At 42.5% G+C, this 24,594-nt stretch overlaps 1 protein-coding gene across 3 annotated transcripts in view; it reads right to left on the bottom strand.

The window, feature by feature from the left end:
* Positions 1–13,780: 13,780 nt before the first annotated feature.
* The window catches only part of SHF (Src homology 2 domain containing F), a 542,785-nt gene continuing 531,971 nt past the window's right edge, over positions 13,781–24,594 (bottom strand). For all 3 annotated transcript variants that reach the window (XM_030187563.1, XM_030187571.1, XM_030187580.1), the window contains one exon: positions 13,781–15,750. In XM_030187563.1, coding sequence (XP_030043423.1) covers positions 15,564–15,750 — 187 coding nt within the window. In that variant the 3' untranslated portion in view covers positions 13,781–15,563. The remainder of the gene's footprint in view (positions 15,751–24,594) is intronic.

Here is a 24,594-nt window from a genome sequence, read left to right as displayed (position 1 = left end):
GGTCAGTTGGGGTACCTTTTTGTGACTTAGTCGTGATTGAAACAGGTCTAGATAAAAACATTTCTTTTCTGCACTGGACCTTTTTTTCTCTTCCGTTATCTCTGAAAAACATACAGATTTTAAACCCAGCCAAGTCTTACCCAAAAACATGTTTCCAACATGCCCCCTTGTGATTTAGATGAACTGCAGAGTAAAATGTCCTATTTCTGAATTTCAAAAATTGCGACTTAGATGTTTTTGCGAGAAAAACATCCAACTGCCACTTTTGAGACTTTTTCTGTTTTGAAAATGAGCGCCATGGTATTCTGTACATTATGCATGTACCTGAGAGCCCTGCCCATCCTCCACTCTGATTTGTTTTAAATTTACTACTTTGTGACTTCATTGCATGCACCATAGTCCTAGTATATAAAAACCATAAGGTGATTGGGTGTACACCGCAAGTCACGTTATGTGCATCATATTTTACCATGCTGGAACATCGGACCTCACAGCTGTGGCCCAACGCTCCCGGGCAAGAGCCTGCACTACCTGTTCTGTCCTCCACCCCCAATTACTTCCTCCCATGCCCCCATTGAGCTCTCCCACATCCAAAGGGCCCTCCACTCTCCAAAAGATTCCATTAGTTTACTCAGTCTTTGATGTGGGAGATACTGACCATTCCTTTTTTGAGTTTATGACAGCTGTTCCTGAAGAAGGATCTCAAAACAGGGTGCCTTGTCAAGCAAAAGAAAGCCACGGATTACAACAGGTCCTAGTGGAGTTCCCGTTGTTTGTTATGGTACTCACATCAAATAAGTCTGGTTATCTCTTCTATTTTTAGATTAGTTAGAAAAGGTATTGAGCGATATGGAAAACAGATTGAAATATTGTACATATTGAAACAGATATAAGCATTGGTGATAGGAATTAAGACTGTTCTAATGGTGGACCATTTATTACCACATTTTATATATATTTGGAAGACATATGATGGCGAGAGTTTGAATGAATAATCAAAATGAGACACTTTAATTCACTAATTTCATAAAACCATGAATAAATAGTTCACACTCTTTGGTACCTCCCATTTCAGAAATATTATTTATAAAGATGACATTAGGAGGTAATTTTTCTAGTGGCTTATATGGTGGGTGAAGTTTAAAAAAAATAACTTACTAGCAGAGGTGATGGAAACTAATATTGTGACAGATTTTAAGCATGCTTGGATCAGATCTAGGAGGCAGAGTTAGAAGTACTTGTGTACCTAGAGCAGTAAAGGACCAAGGAGGCAGGACAACAGACTGACTTAACCCTCCATTGCCCCAGGTACAAATAAGTACCTGTATATAATATGTAAGCCGCATTGAACCTGCTATGAGTGGGAAAGTGCGGGGTACAAATGTAACAAAAAAAAAAAAAAAATCTGCATGAGATAAGATATCCTGCAAGGGTTCAAGCTTTTATAGCTGCCAGCTGGGAAGTCTCTTTATCTCCATCCACTAGCTTGCTGCTTTCTTAGGTCTGGCCATTATATCTGGAGCTGTCATAGAGCCTGGTGTCTACTGTCATCGTCACATTAATTTTAGAAAGCATCTCAATGCCTTTTTCTTCAGCAAAACTCTTTCTTTTGTTTAGCAACGCAGAACTAGAGCTCCATTTTATTTCCCCATCTGTCTATGATTAACTGTACATTGCGTTGAACCCTTGTTTTAGGGGAAACAGCTATCAATAAGTACAACATTGACATTTTTCTCCCAACAGTTTTATTTTATGTTTCGATTTTGAACATTTGCACTGTGTCAGCAGGGTTTAGTTGAGGGTGATAATGAGATTCACTTGAGTCCATTTGTTGGTAGCTGAATAGGATCCTAGAAATCTCTGGATTATTTCATGTGCATCATAGAGTATCATCTTTGATGATAATCCCACACAAAGTATATTCAGCAGGCAGCCCACGTAAGTGCCACGTTCAGCGCTAACCCCAGATATTCTACGCTTGGTGTTTCCAGTGACTGGCATCGAATCTCCAGTTTCACTTTTGGCTACCAAAACTTTACTGCCTAAGATGATATTCCATGCTAACTGGTTGAGTTCCTAGCGGCTAAAGATAGGACTGCTATTTATGTAGTCCTATTTAACCGCTTAACCCAGCACTGAATATCAGTACAATATAGCTGGTTAGCCACTATACACTAATTACAAATATTTAGCGGAGATAACTGCCTATCTCCCACTGAATACTAGCAGTTAGCTGGATAGTTTATATATTTATAGCTTATCTGTAATTTTGTGGTTTTATTATTTTACTTATCTGTTTGGTTACTATTTTAATGTGTAGGTTTTACCTTGCTGAAATTTGTGAGTTATAAGAACTTTTAAATTAAATAATGACACAACAAAAAGAATCCGATGGGTGAACTTTGTTCTTATCGTTCATCATCTACTCTGTTATTATGATGCCAAGATCTTCAGAAATGAAATCCCACCTACAAATACAGAACAATATCCAAAGCAGTGTTAACTACGGTTAATAAATAGGAGCTCATAATTTTTTCTCTTTAATTATAATTCTATTTTCGTTCAGAGTTTCATACAGTACATTCAGTATATACATTTGACAAATAAAAGAGGAACAAACATTGCTTAGTGCACAAAATTACATTTGTGTATGTACATACTGGATACACACAGAATAGCAAGAGAGCTGTAGTGAAATATTACGAAATACGTTCATTGCAGGGCTGTAACAGTCACACTGTACACCATGGAAAGCGACACTAGACACCAGATCCCTGAAGCAAGTTTGATGTCTACACCTTTCATCATAGCTACTGTTATTCTATGCAATACATAGCTCACACCTCTGTCCTGCCTTCTGTCTGTCCATTACTAAGAGATATTGAAAGTCAAAGCATCTCATTTTATTTATAATTTTTTGTTTACATCCAATAATATAAACTTGAAATATCAGCAATAAAATAAAGGTAATCAAATTACAATAACCTAAACAGGTTAAATTATACAGGAAAAAAATAGTTTACATTTGTCCCCAATAAGTGGATCAAGACACTAGGAAATTTAAATCTATATAATTAATCAAAAATAAAACGGGAGGGGCTATGGATGTCTACAGCCGACGTTAACAGCACTGTAATTAGGGAAGCAACACAGTTGGCGACTTAACATTTTCTTTAGATGAGATAAATTCTAACAATTTCAAAGGGGAAAAAAATATATAATTATTCATTTCAAAAGTTACAAAACATTTACAGGGAAACTTTAACAAGAAAGTAGCACCCAATTTAACAACTCTAGATCTATAAGAGAGAAATTCTTTCCTTCTTTTTGTGTACTTCTTGCCATATCGGGAAAAATTTGAACTTTTTGTCCCAGAAAAATTTCATTTAAATGGCGAAAATAAAGTCTCAGAATATTATTTCTATCAAGTTCAAGAGCAAATGATACAATCAGCGTGGTTCTCTCTGTTACGAGCTCCAGAGAGTTTTCAAGAAACTCAGTCAAGTTTAAATTTGGGGTTATCTGTGGTTGTTCAATCGGATGTTTCGCTATCCCTGAGATATATTGGGTCCTCACTATAGGGGGATATCCCTCCATAGGAATCCCCAATATATCACTGAAATATTTCTTGAGCATATCCACTGCTGAGATTAAGGGTGACTTGGGGAAATTCAGAAACCTCAGATTATTTCTTCTCCCATTATTCTCCAGATATTCTATTTTTCTCTCTTGGGTTTCTTTATCTTTAATCAAAGTAGTTGTTAAATTCTTTAGTTGTTTTACTTCATTTTCAATCACCTCAATTTGCCCTTTATGTTCTTGTACATCTTTAGTCAATGTTTGATAGGATTGTTTTAAGTCCTTAATTTCGCCAGAAAGAGAAACATTCATCTGCAGTAATGTCTTGTTCACCCCCTGGATTGCCTCCCACAATGTCTCCATTGTCACCCTCATTGGTCTCTTCATACCTCCAATATCCTCAGAAGGTAAATCCTGGGTTCTAGGGGCAGCGTCCAGCGTCTGTCCCCGACTCGTTGTTTCCATCACAGGAGTCTGTGCGCCGAAAGATCCTCCTTCCGCAAACAGCTCGGCTACATTCACCAACTGCTGCGGTCCTGCCGGCGCCATCACACTTCCGGGTTGTGGAGGGGGGGTGGAATCGGGAGGACTCAGCGTCACTCCCTCAGCGCTGCGTTCGGTTCCCGAAGGAGTCGAACTCATCGAAGTAGGCATTCTTTCGCCCGGAGTCCTGACTCCGAAGCTCTCCAACGTCGTTTGCTTCAAGATTGGAGTCGACGTTGGCACCATGGAGGTAAGGGCCTGCGTTTTCCCCTTTCTCTTTCCCATTTTTTAATCGGAAAGAGAACTTCTGTCTGCTTTTACGATCGCTGGAACCGCGGAGCCCAGGGCTCACACAACCGTTAGCGCCGCCATCTTGACCCCTCTAGTCAGCATCTCATTTTATTGAGTAATTTTTATGGTTTGAAGTTGGCACTTTAAATTTTGGTAGTTCTTCTGCCTCTATCATGTATGTATCTTACTTTTTTCACCCACAAGTTCTTTACTTCAATATGGGTTGCGGTACAGCTATCTTGTCAATGTTGCACAGTACATTGGATGGCTAGTAGAAAAGCGAGGTGCAGTGCCCCCCCCCCCCCCCCCCGGTGCACAGAGCCGACATTAACATGGCGCCATGCACCGATGGGCCTGCATGCCTGAAGCAGCGGGGAGCGAGCAAGGGGGGGGGGGGTCAGGACCCCGCCTCGCAGGTGCTTCCCGCTGAGAGGGGCTGGAACAAAGGGGGGTTTAAAACCCCTGGGCTGAGCTCGGATGGCCTCTTCGGCATCCAAGCACCAGCGAGCAGGGGGAGCCCGGGGCAAGCTACACTACCCCGGCCTGGTGGCGGGGTACCCAAGCCTGATGGTGTAAGCTAGACAGCTGGGATAGCTGCACTTAAGGTTGAGATCCCTTGCTGCACGGCGGGGAGCTCGGTTTACGATTGGTCAGTCTTGTTGTGACGGCGGACTGGGTTGGCTACTAAGCCTTGAGCTGATTGGCTTGGGTACACCTGGGGGTCTTTGTTTATAAAGTTGTTTGGATTTAAAATAAAACTGCAGCCAAGTTTTGCCATGTTAAGAAATTACCATGTGTCTCAAATTATTATTATACATTGTAACGAATACCCTAGGCCAGAGGGGTCTTGGTTGCCTATGTTATGCCTGTAATGTTATTACAAGTATGGTCATTATCACTCTTCCTTACTGCAGTGGTTCTCCACCCATTTCTCAGGGTACACACGGTCAGGTTTTCGGGACATCCACAATGAATATGTGTGAGATAGATTTGAATACCAAGTAGGCAGGGCATGCAGGTATATCTAATGCATATCCATTGTGGACATCCTGAAAATCTGACTTGCTGAGTGTGTCCCAAGGACTAGGTTCAATAACTTTGAGGTCAGAATTTCACAGCATGAGAATCTATTCCAGATCAGATTTTGCAGTTCACTCAAGGCTCCCATGAAAGGCAAGACTGCATCTCTGTGAATGAAATAGGATACAGCTTCAGTCAGTGGTAGGTTATAAACTGATTAAACAACTGCTGTGGCGCACAAAGAAGCTCTTGGCTCATTGTTATTATAATCCTGCTCCCTGAGGGGCTCCACTCTAGCCTCTCCCCTCCCTCCAATTCAGGCCCTTTAATGGGTTCACAGTACCTTTGGACTCAACCTGCACCTTCTGACATGAATTTACATGGTCACTAATGAAAGTGGCTGTAATTCTGCATTTCATTGGTCTACTGGAACTGTAAGGACTATAATGCATTAGGCTGGAAACTGAAGACCCTAAGCTAAATCTTATGACACTAAGATGCGCAGCTGAGAAAAAATATAAATATTTTATATATTTACAAAGAATGTCTTTTAAATTCCAAACTTCTCCACTTGCTGGCTAAGGTGAGATTCCTGATATTCTCTTTAATTTAATGCTTAGTGCTTAATTAATTTTGCCCTGTGAAACCTCTTATTTTCTTTCTTTTTCTCTTCCTACCAAGCTCTGAGAGGGAGGCTGTATTGTATTGGGGCTCTAAAGTGCATTTTACATTGTTGAAACTGATATAATTATTGGGAATATCTGGATTTATATTACAACAAGGAAAGCTTATTTTTTATATTCTAGGGCAAAATTGGAAGTTAAATCATTTGAAAATTCTGGTCCCACCCAGAAAATTGCCTTAACACAGTAGTTAGCTGGCACTTGGGACTCTCTAAACTCAAAGTCCTGGATTTCAAGCATGCTGACTTTAGTAAAATGGGGGAATACCTGAGGAAGGAGATGATGGGCTGGGAGGACGAACAGGAAGTGGAAGGGCAGTGGTCCAGGCTGAAAGAAGCAATAAATAGGGCCACAGACCTTTATGTAAGGAGAGTAAATAAAAGCAAGAGGAAAAGGAAACCGATATGGTTCTCCAAGCAAGTGGCTGAGAAAATAAAGGCTAAAGAGTTGGCGTTCCAGAAATATAGAAAATCTCAAGAAGAGGAACACGGGGAGGAATACCGGATGAAACTGAAAGAAGCCAAGAGAGAGGTACGTCTGGCGAAGGCGCAAGCGGAAGAACAAATGGCTAGAAATGTAAGGAGGGGCGACAAAAATTTCTTCAGGTATATTAGTGAAAGAAGAAGGACTAAAAAGGGGATTGTGAGACTAAAAGATACAGCGAACCGCTATGTAGATAATGATGAAGAAAAAGCCAATTTACTAAATAGCTACTTTTGTTCGGTTTTCACTGAAGAAAATCCTGGAGAAGGACCACGAGGGACTGGCAAAAGTACACCTGAGAATGAAATAGATATAGCACCGTTCACAGAAGAGAGTGTGTATCAACAACTTGGAAAGCTAAAGGTGGACAAAGCCATGGGACCGGACGGGATCCACCCCAGAATATTGAAGGAGCTCAGAGAGGTCCTGGCGGGTCCTCTTAAAGATTTGTTTAATAAATCCTTGGAGACGGGAGAGGTTCCGAGGGACTGGAGAACGGCGGAGGTGGTACCTCTTCACAAAAGTGGTGATAGGGAAGAAGCTGGAAACTACAGGCCGGTAAGCCTCACTTCAGTTATTGGAAAAGTAATGGAAGCCATGCTGAAGGAAAGGATAGTGAATTTCCTAGAAGCCAACAAGCTGCAAGAACCGAGACAACATGGTTTTACCAGAGGGAAATCGTGCCAAACGAATCTCATTGAATTCTTTGATTGGGTAACTGGAGAATTGAATCATAGACGTGCTATAGACGTAATCTACTTAGATTTTAGCAAAGCTTTTGACACGGTTCCTCACAGGAGGCTCTTAAATAAACTAGATGGGCTGAAGATAGCTCCCGAAGTGGTGAACTGGATTAGGAACTGGTTGACGGACAGACGACAGAGGGTGGTGGTAAATGGAGTTCGCTCGGAGGGAAAGGTGAGTAGCGGAGTGCCTCAGGGATCGGTGCTGGGGCCGATTCTGTTCAATATATTTGTGAGTGACATTGCCGAAGGGTTAGAAGGTAAAGTTTGCCTATTTGCAGATGATACTAAGATTTGCAACAGAGTGGACACCCGGGAGGGAGTGGAAAGCATGAAAAGGGATCTGAGGAAGCTAGAAGAATGGTCTGAGGTTTGGCAATTAAAATTCAATGCGAAGAAATGCAAAGTGATGCATTTAGGGAGTAGAAACCCACGAGAGACGTATGTGTTAGGCGGGGAGAGTCTGATAGGTACTGAGGGGGAGAGGGATCTTGGGGTGATAGTATCTGAGGATCTGAAGGCGACGAAACAGTGTGACAGGGCGGTGGCCGTAGCAAGAAGGTTGCTAGGCTGTATAGAGAGAGGTGTGATCAGCAGAAGAAAGGAAGTGTTGATGCCCCTGTACAAGTCGTTGGTAAGGCCCCACCTGGAGTATTGTGTTCAGTTTTGGAGGCCGTACCTTGTGAAGGATGTTAAAAAAATGGAAGCGGTGCAAAGAAAAGCTACAAGAATGGTATGGCATTTGTGTTCCAAGACGTATGACCAAAGACTTGCTGACCTGAACATGTATACCCTGGAGGAAAGGAGGAACAGGGGTGATATGATACAGACGTTCAAATACTTGAAAGGTATTAATCCGCAAAAAAATCTTTTCCGGAGATGGGAAGGCGGTAGAACGAGAGGACATGAAATGAGATTGAAGGGGGGCAGACTCAAAAAAGATGTCAGGAAGTATTTTTTCACAGAGAGGGTGGTGGATGCTTGGAATGCCCTCCCGCGGGAGGTGGTGGAGATGAAAACGGTAACGGAATTTAAACATGCGTGGGATATGCATAAAGGAATCCTGTGCAGCAGGAATGGATCCTCAGAAGCTTAGCTGAAATTGGGTGGCGGAGCAGGTGGGGGGAAGAGGGGTTGGTGGCTGGGAGGCTAGGATAGGGGAGGGCAGACTTATACGGTCTGTACCAGAGCCGGTGATGGGAGACGGGACTGGTGGTTGGGAGGCGGGAAATACTGCTGGGCAGACTTATACGGTCTGTGCCCTGAAAAGACAGGTACAAATTCAAGATATGAGTTTATCTTGGGCAGACTAGATGGACCATGCAGGTCTTTTTCTGCCATCATCTACTATGTTACTATGTCTAATATGATGGTACAAGCTTGTGGCTCAACAGGCAGGGCATCAGATAAATCCTGTAATTCCATGTATACTAAACCCCAATAATTTATTTGGATTTTGCTCACACCTTTTTCAGTAGTGGCTCAAGGTGAGTTACATTCAGGTACACTGGGTATTTCTCTGTCTTTGGAGGGCTCACAATCTAACTTTGTACCAGAGGCAATGGAAGGTTATGTGAGTTGCCCAAGATCACAGGGAGCAGCAGTGAGATTTGAACTGGCCACATCTGTCAGGACTGGTGCTCTAACCACTGCTACTCCTCCACTCCTCTGCGTGTCTCTCTGTGTGTTACATTAGTTCTGAACAATATTCAAATATCCTGTAACAAATTATTGCAGCACTACAAGCCAAATACCATAGAGCAGTAGGGTGGAGAAACAGCCCTTCTCAATGGAATGACCTGCTTTATAGCCAACAGTAAAAGCGATGTTTTGTATTGAGTTATAAACTGGATTAACCACCATCATAAAACTAACACAAGCTACAAAGAACGGCTTGTTTTTCTTTTTATTGTTAAAAAGGATGGAGACAAAGATGTACAGTCAAGCCAAAGAATCCACATCAAAACTCAGGCATACACAGCAGGGTCTTGGATGCTGAACATATGTTTACTAAAAAGACATTAAAGGAAAGGAAAAGGCATTTTAAGTGTGAACTGTTTTAAAGGCATGCTGCCAATCACCCTAGTTTATTCTCTTTAATGTGTTTTTCATATAAGGAACATTGACTGGTTGACTGCTATTAGTACAGGACATATTATAGCAGCACAATCCAGAGAGAATTCAGTACTGGGGCACCTTCAGCGCTTGCATTATGTTATCGTACCGTGTTGATAGAAGCCTCCAATATGCCAGAGTATAAACTATTCTTCAAAATGCATTAAAGCCAATGGTAAACAACAACCACGTCCTTCCATAATGATAATTTGTTATGGTACAACTTTATTGACTTCAGTAATTAACGAGGAAAAACAGGAGGTAATATCAAACAGAATGAAAAAGGGGTTTCTGACTCACTTAGGGCAGGATTAACCCTTTGGTGGGCCCTATGTAAACAAGCACATTGGGCCCTTCATTGTAATATTAATACATCTGAATACTCCTAAAACGTGGTTCTGACTGTAGAAGAAAATTGACAGAGGAGGACGCAGCATGTTAGAAATGCTGCTCAATGACTTTCCCTGCTGACTGGAGGGCAATGCAGAGAGAATGGAGAGACCTCTATGGACGGCAGTACTTCTGGTTCTTCCTCCTCTCCACTACCCCCTTTCGGGCAAGAATTACTTAGCAGGGCAAAAGCCTACCTTGGGAGTCATGACATTACATATCTGAGAAAGCCTCACCAAAATAATAGTTTTCTTATGCCACTGTTTCCTGCCCTAGACCCACTGCCATTGTTTTCTGCCATGAACTAATGATTGCAAGTAGGGTAAATGCTAAACTGGTTCAACGGGACACTGTGTATACAAAATGAAGACCAAGATGCATTGCAGGTTAGACTGTACTGATTAGGAGTGACCTAGTTCAAATCCCACTTCTCCACAGTGACAAGCCTTGTGACCACGGGTAATCATTTTATCTCCTATTGCCATAGGTCCCTACTTAAGACTGTTGCAGGACAATTCTAAAACTGGGCATGTGCAGTTATGCATGTTTTGCATGCACACATGATGCCTTAATTAGCATTTACATGCAAAGTACATTACGCACTAGTCTATAAGTTAGCGGGTAACAACAAAGGGGGCATATATGTGGATGGAGCAAGGGCAGGCCATGGGTGTGTTCCCAAGAGTCACACACAACTTATAGAATACTATCAGTTACATGCACTGCTTGATGCACTTAAGAATGCCAACATATGTCAGCCATTGACCTGGCATAAGTGATCATGCCTAAAGCTTGGCATGCCAAAGCACCTTTACACTGGTATTCCAATATGGCTTAGGCAGGCCCAGATGCCATCATGGAACTGGTGCTCAGTATGCACCATGGTGATGTCTAACTCAAGACACCAACCCATTGATTTCATAAAGGGTGCTTTGAGATGTGCGTGCAAATTTAGGTGCACACCCATCAAAGATGTACACATGTAAATTGAGGTGTGTGATCCACCCCTAAATTTTATACGTGTCCCAAAAAAGGGGACATGGAAATGGAAGGGTCATGGGTGGACCATGGGCATGGTTTTTGATTATGCGAGCAATTATAGAATAAGGGGGCTCTGAGCTTAAATTTAAGAACTGGTATTTACACCACATTTTTGTTGGTACTACTGGATGTGCCTATATTTAAACATGACCCCAGGAGTTAACCCTTATTCTATAAACAGTGCCTAACTTTAGTCACAGCTTAAAGAATAGCGCTCAGGTTTTTTTTCCGGCATCAATTTTTCAACACTATTTATAGAACCTAGTCCCAAGTTATAGAGTTCCCCTTAAGCTCCTTGGGGCAGGAGCTTATTGCAATTGGGTTAATGTTGAACCTTGAGCATTATCTGGAAGGTCAGGCTAAAAATTCAATTGCCTTTAAAATAAGGTATTCGATGACATTTGCTGAGGGTTTATTATAATTGACTCAGGAAGATTATGCACAGAACTTCTGCACCTACTATTGGTGTGGGTAATTTTCCCATTAAAAGTCTACCTAAATCCTTTTGGGAATCCAAAACTTTATGTGTGAATGCATTCTCTGCCCCAGTCACATATGCTGGAGTAGTTCTCAAAAGCTCCATTTCTTCATATAGGGGGTCCTTTTACTAAGGTACGCTGAAAAATGGCCTGGGCGCGCGCAGATCCATTTTTCAGCATGCCTGCAAAAAATGCCTTTGTAAAAGTTTTGCTGAAAATGGACGTAAGGCAAAAATCAAAATTGGCGTGCATCCATTTTGGGTCTGAGACCTTACCACCAGCCATTGACCTAGCGGTAAAGTCTCATGCGGTAAACGGGCGTCAAATGCCACTTGATGTGCATCCGACAAGCACATCTGAAAATAAAAATGATTTTTCAAATGTGCGCCAAAACTGAAATTACCACAAGAGCCATGTGGTAGCTGGGCAGTAACTCCATTTTGGCGCATGTTGGGCATGCATAGACGGTTACGTGGCTTAGTAAAAGGGCCCCATAATGCCTTTTTGAAAATTCTTAGGAGTTAATTTCATAACAGGGTGCCTATGTGAAACGTGAAAAAAAGCTTTGGTTTTAGAAAGGCACCTAAATACCTTTATACAACAGGCTCCTACAATTACCTCCACCAGTACACAAATTCTGCTGTGCATCTACTTTTTGTGTGTGTATGTAAATGTGTCCACCTAATTTCCCCCGAGTAATTTTTAAAGGCACCTAGGCACATAGGTTTCCTTTATTAAATAACGAGTTCCAATATCATGAAATTTTAACCAAGCAAGCTCTAAGCAATATTTCTCTATGGCATAAAGATTAATTTATAAGGACCTTCATATTCAAAGTTCACAGCATTAGAGGAAATTCCCTCAATCTGTGCACACCAATTATAAATCATCAGTTCACAAACTCTTTTCTCATTATATCAAACCAGTGTGACTTGTATTTTAGTAGTGTGAGCTGAGGCACAACCTACATCGCAAGCAAAGCCCTCCAATACTATTCGAAACATTTTTGTACTGCTGACGTTGCATAATGGTTCATGTCACACTAATTAGGTACAAGCACTGCAGACCTGAATTTATGATATCTTTATTATTTTTCTAGCATGGCCACTTCACCGTTATTCATTTCTGGGATTTCTAGCTCAAAGCACACAAAATAATTTAGCAGCTACCAGAACTGGTCCCTGCTTTAATGTCTACCTCCAAGACTGGCTATTATGATGGTGGTTTCAGGCAACAGGCACAACCTTTACTTCAATTCGCAGCCTGATTTATGGTGATGTCCTTGTGCGATAGCTAGGGCTCCCTTTGCAGAGGCAGCAAATGCTGCCTCTCTAGCACTTCCAGTTTGAGGTCTGGGAGACAGGTCCATGTGACAATGCTGCCAGTGGGCTACTAGGCCAACCCCCAGGTGTTTATGGGGATAATTGTCCAAACCAGCCTGAATTGATGGAAACTGCACAGGTGCTTTTAATGTGCATAACTGATGCAGATTATCAAGGGAAACAGCCTGGGTTCTTGTATAGATTGATATTTCCCTGCATTGGAGCCGACTCTGTGGGTGCTGTGGGTGCTTGAGCACCCCCAATATTGAGAAAATTCCTTGTATGTGTCCAGGGAGGGGTCATTTCCATTGGGCTTAGCACCCCCAATAATTTTAAAAAGTTGGCTCCTATGTTTCCCTGAGGCTTTCAATTTGAAGACAGTAGCTTTTATGTATACATTGTTCTTAACATGAGATACTTTGGAACACAGGCTTCTGATAGCAGACAAAAGAGGCATACCTCAAGTCACTTAGGGGGTCTTTTACTAAAGATTAGCTTGAGTTATCTGCAGCAGTGCCCATAGGAATAAAATGGGACCTACTGCAGATAACTCAAGCTAACCTTTAGTAAAGGACCTCCTTACAGCATTGATTCTCAATGTATGGTACATGTACCCCATGGGGTATGCCAGACAGAGGAGCACAGGCATCCCATATAAGAGGCTTTCCAGCCCCAACCACAACCTTCCCCTCTCTTCTGCTGCCACTGCCATCAGGCTCTCTGTCTTCCCAGGTCAATGGCAGTAGTGGAAGCAGTGAAACAATGGGACAATATGTAAGACCATTTTCCTGCACTAACTTTGCTGGTCTCACCCCCTCTGATGTAAACTTCCTGCACTAAAGGACAAGACTGGCAGAACTAGCAGCTATGTTTGCAAGAAAATGGTCCCACACATCTTCCTGCTGTTTTACCACGGCCACAGCTAACTCAGGATAGCAGCAAGAGGGAGAGTGGGAAGGATGGGGAAAAAGAGATGGAGAAAAAGGGAGCTATGCTGGGGGGGAGAGAAAGGACATGCTGCATGGCAGGGGGAGAGAAAGAGAGAGACAGCTGCTGCATGGGGGGGGGGGGGAGAGAGAGCTGCTGCATGGTGGTAGGGGGTGGTGGGGGGAGAGAAAAAGAGAGGGGGAGATGGTGCATGGCTTATAAACAACATAAGTAATTCACAACTCTGCCTGCACTCCACCAAAATCACCTCTTCCCCAAACATACCTACACACAGATCATGTAAAGTGCATGCCATCTTCTCAGCATGCATAACCTATGGGGTAATTTTATTAGAGGCATTTTACATGTAAAAAGTTTTTTAGAAGATTACTACACAATAACCTTGAGTCTCCCCACAAAGTCTCATCCTTAGAATAAACAGAACATACAACTTAATGTGGTTCTTAGACCAAATGTATACATCCATCTCTTCTGAGAATATTTATTGTAAAGAGCCTTGAAACCAGATGTATGTGGGTGGTCTCGACCCCTGACATAGTGCCATAATATTAGGCATGGGTAAGGGGGAGGAACCCTCTGGAACTTCTAAATATGCGCTTTGCCTCAGAAATGCAAACAAACACAGAAGACAAAGGGAACTGAATGTCTTTTCTGTTATAATTAATAACACAACCCTACACAGATTGTACGAATCAAAGATTGTCTTTGCTATAACTTCTCTCGTGTCTGTGTCTATATCTATAGATATACATACCTACAGAGACAGACACAGATATGTGTATATATATTATCTATATCTCAATTAGACAGTGTTATTAAACGCGCTAATGCTCACAAACACACACACAACAAAGAAAATGAACTGAAAACATAGCGTAAGCAGAACTAAAGCTGGTACTGATAGCAGGAATAGTCAGATATCACCAGGATCTGATGCCCTGGGGTGTTTAACATGTAAAAAGCATTCACTCAGACTTGTTCAATACTTAGTCTGACAACTGTTTACAAATGTGAGGAGAAAAAGAAGTGTTTGTGACATGAAGGGCTGCTACCAACACATCTCGTCCCCCTTTTCTCATTAATTGAGCATCATTCCTTGTGGTTATAACTCCAGCTAAGGTGAGCACAGCTCCATGTTATAAGGGACCCTCTGGTCAAGTCCCATATATATTCCACTGAATTCCTTCTGTCTTCTGAGATTAACATGCTTGCTTTCTTCTACAGAAGCAAACAGAACTATATAAGTACCAAAATGGAGCACGGGTTGAAAAAAAATAACCCGAGGGAAAACAACAACAAAGCCAAAATGAACTGGGTATAGGATGCTCGTCCTTAACTTCCAAACAGTCATGTCACAGTGAGGTCCTTGTGCCTCAGCGCCTGCTGCTATGTGTAACTCTGATGCTCTAATGACACAGTAACACTATAGCAGATCTGATGCTTCCAGAGACACATATTTCAGAGTACAGCTCCTGGTAAGATTGAGTTTATCCTGTTTAGTGTTTGGGAGCCATCATCAGAGTGCAGCACGATGATGGCAGCAAAAAACATTCCACATGGTGCTCAGAAACATAACACACTGGCATAGAAGGGCCTCAGATCAATTAGGGTCAAGGACCACTTCGTATAAAACCTATTGATTTATAAATACCATAATTTCTGGAAAATGGAACTGTTCTACAATGCTATCATGAACAGTTCAAGATTATCTTCATGTATAAGGGGCTAGAGGCCTGGATTACAAAGCAGTCTGGCTTCGAAATATGTGCGTACAGGTTCTGCTGATCAATAGTCTCTCCTTGCTTCCTGTGGGCAGAATCCATCCTACCAAATACTATGCCATAATAAGTTAACAGACGTGTAACAGACTGGTTTGTATGCCCACAGTTCACGCACTGTCCAAGGCAGACAAAAGGACTCCTGAAGCAGGATGCTTTGGATAGACCAAAACTCCTTGGCAAGTAATCTCCCAGCTGTCTCAGCATGCTATAAAGTCCGAATAGCCACTGGATACAGCAAAGACATATGTTCTGCTCCTTTGATGGGTAATTTCCGGCTGGCGTAGTAATGGATGATCTCCGGCACATTATCGAATGGTGGACTGTTCTGTCCCAGGATGTATTTGTTTTCTTTGGTTCGGGAGAGTTTCATATGCATGAAGCCTTGGTTACTCCTATTTTGGGGAGGGAGAGAGAAAAAAAAGAGAGAAAATTTACTAAATTGCTATCTCATGTGAATGATGTCATCACACTGCTATTTGTAGCATCTGGAAAGTCACAGACTGAACCAAAGGAACAGAGAATGGAACCCCCAGAAACTCCTCTAGACATTATAAAAATGAAAATAATGGCAACATATAAGAAACCCAAAGATGTAAGGTTTCTAAACATGAGGCCACTCCAGTCTGGAGATCTGTATAAGGCGCGGATTTTGTTGGTTTCTTTGTTTTTTTTGTTTGCATATTTTTTTCTTATTTATATTTATTAATTTTTCAAAATTTAAATAAAAGATTGTTTTGATCCAGCAACACAGATACCAATATTATTAAAGGCATAACTTTCAAAACTCAAGAAACCAAATAATCTTCCATAGACCACATTTAGTAGAAAGAAGAGGAGGGGAAAGAAATAATTCAAATTAAAAATAGGCATTAGTAGCATGACAAAATTTCCTTCTTATTACCCACATCATAACCTGTAAATAATTTTCTTCATATATAGAAATGCACACAACTGCTCCGGGGCAAAAAACATATACTTAGCACCCCGTCTAAACATACATTTACAGGGATATGCTAAAAGAATCATGGTTCCCAAATTTCTTGTTTCCCGTCTCATTGCCAAGAAAGCTTTCCTTCTATCTTGAATAGTTTTTGTCACACCAGGGTAGATTCAAAGCTTTTGCCTGCAAAACCTTGCTTGGGAATTTGTATAATTTTTATTGGTCTCAGAAAAAGGCACAATGACACAGAAAAGCGCAAAATGTAACTGCTTATGGCTCATATTTTACAGAACTCTTAAATACCAAGAAGACAGACCCCCAAAAGCGATAAAACAAATGTTATGCCAGTCCCAAAAAGGTCCCCTATCACCTCTAGACTGAATATCGAGTGGAGGAGTGGCCTAGTGGTTAGGGTGGTGGACTTTGGTCCTGGGGAACTGAGGAACAGAGTTCGATTCCCACTTCAGGCACAGCTCCTTGTGACTCTGAGCAAGTCACTTAACCCTCCATTACCCCATGTAAACCGCATTGAGCCTGCCATGAGTGGGAAAGCGCGGGGTACAAATGTAACTAAAATAAAAAAAATAAAAAAATAACCAGAATCCACCTCTGGAATGACCCTGACATAGCCGACTTTAAATTCGGCGGCAGTAACTGGTCATTTTCAGCGAGGATGATTGGTTAAGTGCCACTGAAAATGACCAGATATCGGTGACCGAGTTAACCAGTCAGTGGCTGTTTCCAGCTGGTTAACTTGCTTTGACTATCGGCTGGATACAGGCTAGAATACTTTGATTTACATATGTACTTTCCCAAACTAGGCTTTATGGCTGACATGTACCTGCTCATACATATTTACGTTAACATTCTATAAAGAAAAGGAGGAGCCTACTTTTCTTAATAGAATAGGCCCTGAATAGCTGTCTCCTTTATAGAATTACCCTCTTTGTCCTTTGGAATAATCTGCCTCATGTGAGCTTCTGTTGTTCAATAAGAATCATTCAAACATAAGAAAGTGAAGCCCTTATTGGGAAGAACTAAACCAGTTGGATTAAGGGTAGGACTAACTGAGGAAAGGGTAACTTTCATTGAGTAAGGCTGCAAGACATGAGGGCCCTTAAGAGTGTGTACGAAAGTGGTAGTAAGGTGGATTGGATTCACAGTGCTGCCCAAAAAGTTTCTTTATTTATGGGTAAGTTTTGTGATTGCCATTCGGATGTTTCATCCGACTGCTAATCCTCTTTCGCTTCATTATCAGTTGAAACAGAAAGAGGAAAGGAATTATAGTAATTAAGATGTACCTTGGGAATGCTAAGGGACAGTGGCACGCATACAAACTTGTGCTCCCATGGAGTCCCTGTGGTACACATTTGATCAGCAACGTCATTTCTTTCCTTTCTTCTCCTCTTGTCCTTAGCAACTAAAGTCATTAGTACTGTTTCACCCAAGAGACATGGCTCACAGCTGAAGGCAGACTCTGCAGCAGGCTTCACTCTAGCAATAAGCAAGGGAACCCAGGCAGGAAACTTTCAAAGGTCAGCCCTGCTGAAAGCTGCAGCATGCAGCCCATGGAGATAAGTAGATTCAAGTGCCAACAGATCAAGATAAACAGGTTACTGTAGATTTAACTGGGTGCTCTATATAAGCCTATCTCTTACAGAGGAAGCAGTAGCTCTTGTGCCATTTCATGGCTCCTAGCACCAATAGATAGATCAGCACCAAGGACACAAGCTATCTGCCTAGGGAATTCTAATTAAAACTGCAAGCCTTTATCTAAGTTGTCTGCAGAAATTCTGTGGGGTATTTTATTTTCAACATGGATCTAGTTGTCACCAATGCTACTTATATTAGGGTCGCACCCTGCTATATAAATGTCTTCCTTGTCTCCCATGACACTGTAAACTGTTCTGTAACTTTTGCAAAAGTTATACAACATTTGCGCTGCTTTCTGGTTGTGTGGGTGAAAGGATGGGTTGCAAAGGTGTGGTGGTGGGTTGGGGAATGTGTTCATATGGAGATGAAAGTCTGAGTTGCCAGAAGGAATGGGCAGCCAAAATGTTTAATCTTGCATTGTCATTTAGGGAATGTTTTTGTTCTATTCAGGGTTTTTCTGGCCATTTTGTCAGTTTTTGATAATACTGTACACTCTTTGGAAAGAGACTGCGCTATTTTAGAGAGATAGTACACTCTTTTCCTGAATTTGCAAATGTGCAGTAGTTCATGTATGCTCGGAGATTCCACTATTGGGAAGGAGTGTGCACTCTTTCTGAAAAGTGTGTCTTTTCACATAGTGCAAACTATTATTGGCTGGGCTGCCGAGAGGGCCGGGGGGGGGGGGGGGGGGCAAAATTCCCCGGGCTTCCAAGGGGTCCCGGCGCCGGGGTCTCTTTTCCTTTCCTGCTCCTGACGGGACCCGAGCAATCGTGTCCCGACAGGAGCAGGAGACAGAAAACTCCGGTACCGAACATGCCCTGAGAGGAAAAGCAGCCGTAGGAGCAGGCCGTCAGCACTGCAGGAAGGGCCTTCTGCTGGGAGGGCCTTACAATCCCCGCCAGCTAAGGTATTTAGGCAGCGGCAGCGATTGTGGGGGGGGGGGGGGGGGGGGGGGTGGCAGAGGCAGTGTTTGGGGGAGGGGTGTGGCAGCTGCCCTGCCCAGGGCCCGGTTCATTCTCTCGGCGGCCCCAATTATTGAACTAAAAACCATGAAATGTACTATATTGTTAGAAATGTCAGTCCATTCACAGTTGTTAGTGTGAGGGTGTGAGAACTGAACAGCTGGGCCAATAATTTTCCCTGTACCTGCATGGGTGATATATGTGTGTGTTTGTACGTATATGCAATGGGGCAGGTGCGAGGTGTTAAGAGTATACACGGCATATGAGTAGGGGGCGCTATAGGGTGCGTGTAAGTTTGGGGTAGAAAGGAAGTAAGATGTGCAGAGGGGTATTTGGTTGGGATCTGTGGGTTGATGTGGGCAAGAATTATAAAGTGTGTAGGGGTTGCCTGTGTGTGTGTGTGTGTGTGGGAGGCTTTGGAAGTGTGGGTTAATGTAGTATTGAAGGTTTCTTTTGGCGACATCCTTGTCTAGTTGCTTCACTCGTTTTCCTCATCTCTATCTGCTTGTGCTGCTGAGATTCTGGAAGGAAGCAGTGGCGAGCATTCTACAGCTTTTAACAGCTTCAATTAAAAGATATGCAGACTCAGTTCTCTGAAAACACTGATCCAACCTTACCCATTCAACACATTCACACATTCTTCTTGCATGCCAAATTAGGTAAATTCCCATCCCTTTTCAGGAACACTATTGTAGGCTACAGGCAGATGGACAGACAGACAGACATCCTTTTACATAATTCCATCCAACATTCCATTAGTTGGAAAGTACCAGATAGAAAAAAAAACAGAACTTAGTGAAGCAAACATCAAATATGATTCTGTTAGAGGAGAAAACACCCACACACACACATCAATAGAGGCAGTAAATGAAATTTCAGCTCTGCTGTCATTTTTTATGAAACTCAGTCAAGTGATCAGCGAGAGAATGGCTTTTCGTTTCCAGATTGTCTGAGCGATGGCTCTCAGGAGAGGCGCTGGGAAGAGCTGCGACAGACCCAGCTTATACATTCGCACATTTTATTGCTGCGTGACCCTCAACCACCTTCTGCAGACACAAACAAGCAGCAGGTTTGATTTTGATCTTCTCTCTGACTTTCAAAGGGAAAGCGTGAAAAGGGGGTAAGAGTGGAAGGTTGGTTCAGCACAAAACTCTAATGACCCTTTAATGACAAAATTTGCCACCGTTGCATGCATTATAGGCCTTTTTCTGAAGCCGCTAGCAGATAACGAAAACGGAATGCAAACCAGAAACTACCATTGAAATGTGGACAATTCGCAATGCACTAACCATACCGACGATTCTAACGAATCATTTAACGTGAGAAATTTAGCGAGATCTCAGACCTGTCGCTCAGGCCTGAGCTGTCATCTCCCCGCTCCCTCCTGCACCTTAAAAATGCAAGCTGGCAAGTAAAAAAAAAAAAAAAAAAGTTATATAAAACACAAACCGGTAGTTCCCCACTTCCCCCTGCACTAACTGAAACAAAATAAACTCAAATAGATCAGGAGGGGGAAAAGGCGCTCGTCAGGAGCGTCCTGTATGGGCGCCCTGCCCCCCCCCCCCCGAGATCAGCACTGTTCCCCGCTTCAGCCGGTTTTAATAAAAACAAATCTCCAAATTTTCTCATCCCCGCTCCCCCTCCCGCTTAGCTTAGAGGGAACAGTGCTAAACAGATGCCTAATTTGATGCTATTTCTTAGACACACAGGTCCTTTGTTGCCACGACCAGTGGCATAGCTATGGGGGGGGGGGGGGGGGGGGCACGGGGGCCTGCCCCCCCCCCAAAAAAAAATTGCTCTGGGCCCTTGGTTTGGCTGGTGGGGGTCCTCAACCCCTGTCAGCTGAAGCCTTCATCCAGAGCTGGTCTTCAGCGCTGCCACATTGACTACCCTGCTGTCTCTTTCCCTCACGGTCCGGTGAGCTAAGTTTAGTGAAACTGAGCATGTACGCATGCTCAATTTCATTAAAACGAGCGTGCTGGACATGAGGGGAACAGAGACCAGTGCTGGACGAAGGCTTCAGCTGGTGGGGGGGATGGGGACTCCCGCCAACTAATGTATGTACAGTGGTGGTGCTTCAGCTGGCCGGCGTTTGGGACCCCTGACAGCCAAGATATGTACAGAAGTGGAAGTAGGGGGGAGGGCAGGGCAATGGACCAAAATGTGCCTCTCCCCACTTTGGGCTTTGGCCCCCTCCCACCTCGATGTCTGGCTACGCCCCTGGCCATGACTGAAGTGGTGTTAATAGCTTATAAGGTACAATAAGCTTGACCAAACAAGATGGATATATATTTCAAATCTGATCCTAAACTTGCTCTCTCTCTGTTCTTATTTTCAAGGTCAAAGGGTCAATTTTAAAACAGCCATTGAGCAAGGCAGTGAACTTTAACTGGTTATCATTATCTGAATTTTCAGTTGCAGTTGGCTAGAGTTTCACCTGAACATTACGTTAAATCTGGCAGGTCAAAATTTGACCCATTATCTCAGCTCTGGGCTACTCTTCAAATTTACCCTCTCTTTTACAAAGCCACACTAGCAGCTGCCGATGCGGTAATGTCGAAACAGCCCATTCAAAGTGAATGGGTTGTGTCAACAATCCTGAACGGATTTGAAAGTGTGGGGGAGTTAGTCTATGAACATCAGTGCTAACTGGGTTAATACCTTTGCCAACTTCTCTCCCTTACCAAACAAACCCTCAAGTGTTCCTTGATTACTCTTCTACCTGTAACTTTTATTTTTCAAATTTCCTCTGAGCTCCCTGTCAAATTTCCCATTGTCTTATTTATTTTAAAATTTATATACCACCTTAAAGCCTAGGTGGTTTCCAAAATTATATATATAATAAAAACAAGACACAAAAAATAAAAAAAACAATCCAATTATTATCCATTAGATTAAATCAGATAAACAGTATAGTAATCACTACTCAATAGAATGCTGCCACAAAAAGCTGTGTTTTAAGCTGCTTCTTAAATTGAAACACATCATTATATAAACAGTAGTAAAAAAGCCCCGTTTCTGATGCAAATGAAACGGGGCCTAGCAATGTTTTCTTCTGTGTGCAAGTGGGAGTGTGTGTGTGTCCCTGCCCTCTGGCCTCTCTCCCCTCCCCCCTCTGAGTCCTTCACTGTTACAGAGCCAGCGATTTGATTTCGTGCTCTGCTGTTTTCCTTCACTGACTGTGTTACAGAGAGGGCGGGGCAGACACTCATAGGGAAACCGGATATCTCGCCCCCTTCACACTTCCGGCTGGAGGCTTCATAGAACGTTGGTGTTGCCTTTTATATAGAGATGTGACCTTTGAGTGCATTCCATAGCTGTGTACCAGCCACTGCAAATGATGAGGACTTTGCTTCTGCATAGTGTATTGCATAATTGGATCCAGTGACAACTGCATTGTTTTATCCGATCTCAAAGATCTGGTAGGATGGTATACCTTCATAACTTCCTGAAAGCAGGCAAGAGCAACCGCATTCAAAGTGCGATGGATCAGGACCTTGTATCTGATGGACAACAGGTAACCAGTGCAAGTTCTTAAGAAATGGCGAGACATGAACAAACTTACCCACCCAAGGTATCAGTCGTGCTGCCACATTAAGGACTATCTGTAAAGCAATAAGTCTCGGTGATGATATTCCGAGATATAGGGCATTGCAGTAGTCCAACCGTGACAACACTAGCCCTTGTACCACAAGTCTCAGATCATAAGTAGATAGCATCGGTTTAAGCCTATGGAGCAAATGGAGCTGAAATAAACAAGCCTGTTATTAACCTGAGCACTCATGTTCAAAGTGCTGTCTAACTGAACCGTTAACAATCTCATTTCCTTTTGCATAGGTAAGTATTTATCACCCACATTAACCCTTTCAGGCCATGAGTTGTGCTCAGGTTTCCCCATAATCATGACTTTGGTCAATGCACAATAAATAATAGCCCCCCAATCCAAACCCTCATTTGCACCTCCCACAGAAGAGCCCCAAACTTCTCCTAAATCAATCCAGCAAAATTCCTGCCTTGCCCACTCCTGGTTCTGTATCCAGTGTTGGTCCAATACTTGCATTGTCAGCATAAACTGACATGGTTTAGAATTTTGGATTTGTCCTTTGATTTTTGTATCCGGACTTACTTCATTGCTCTCTCCCTTGATGTGGGCTTGAATTTCAATCTTTATTTGTACAAAAGTTTCTATGTACATTTTTTGTATTTCTAAATGCTTACTTTGTAATAGTTTGCAAAATTCTCAATAAAAAAAAGAATTTTGGAGGGAGAAGATATGGCATTAGTAGAAAAGGTATAGAGAAGAGCAAACATAATGATAAAGGGATGCATAATGAAACTAATAGGTAGCACATTTAAATATATTGGAGTAAGTCTTTCTGTCAGTGCACACAAACTGTGAAAATGTATTGCCTGATGTGGTCAAGACAGTTAAGTGCAGCAGGGTATAAAAATGGTTTAGACTGATTCCTGAAGTAGTAGTCCATAAGCCATTTTTAGTCACGGAAAAGCTACTGTTTTCTCCTAGTTTGAGCAATAAAAAATGGACAGGACTGCCGAGAGACAAAGCCGGACCCAAAGTAGGGCCGCCGCCGCCGCCCCCACTTGGGCCACCACCAGCCCCGCACTCTCCTGCATCTTCTCTTCTCCTCCTCTCTCTCGGTTTCTCCTGTGTGCCTGGACCCAGGTTATCGCATTAATGTAATCACCTAGGTCCAGACACATAGCAGCAGGAGAGAGACAGACCCTGGCACCGGGCCCCCTCTTCGATGGGCCTAGTAAGATGGATGTCCTTCGGCAGTTCTGTGAGAAACACGTCCTTGTTACTGTACTCTTATGAATGTTCCTTATATTTCCCGTACCTGGATGTCTGCAACTAGTTGCACTGTACTTGCGGAACAACCAGGTACATCACAGAAGTCCATAGTAATAAGGACGTCTTTCTCGTAGAACCGGCAAAGGACATTGATATGACAAATTGGCAAGTACAATGAATGTTTTAGGAACGTCCTTTCGCGGTTCTGGAAGATGGGCGTCCTTTTTACTATACTTTGGGCGTCCCTAATTTGGGCGTTTTGCACTGCGATAATGGAATGCCTAAGGACGTCCATACTATTGATTATACCTACCTGATTTTGGCCGACTTCACGAGGGCATCCTAATTCATACTTGGACGACCTTTCGAAAATGCCCCTCTAAATATGATGCGTATGAATAAAGAACTGAGCAAGAGAAGATGGAGATCCTGAATAAAGATTTTGAATGTTAAATAGGAAATATACAAAGGACAAAGAGAGTGATGATTCTGCAAGTAGTTTGTGTGAGGCAAATAAATAGCAACAGGGCCATGAGCCTACAATTTGGAATCAGATGTGCCCGGCTTTGACTGTATTATTGACAGTTCTCCTTTACATCCGTTTGTTCTTCTCTGCAGATTTAAGCGGTGCTGACCTGCTTATCAAATGGTACTCATTCCACCAGACAGAATTTTACTCTACTGGGTTTAAGAAAAAAAAAATATTTAGAGACTTTTAAGACACTAAACAAAAATGATGTGTTTTTTTTTTTAAGCTGAGGATCTGAAAATGAGCTTTTCATGGTGCAAAATTATCCATCCATATCTTAAATAAAGTGGGTTGTTATAAAAAAAAAAAAAACAACAGTGAACATGAACAATTCTTTTT

The sequence above is a fragment of the Microcaecilia unicolor genome, chromosome 1, assembly GCF_901765095.1.
Source record: "Microcaecilia unicolor chromosome 1, aMicUni1.1, whole genome shotgun sequence".
Lineage (NCBI taxonomy): Eukaryota > Metazoa > Chordata > Amphibia > Gymnophiona > Siphonopidae > Microcaecilia > Microcaecilia unicolor.
Note: the sequence above shows the minus strand (reverse complement) of the source record. Positions and strands in the feature narration are given on the sequence as shown.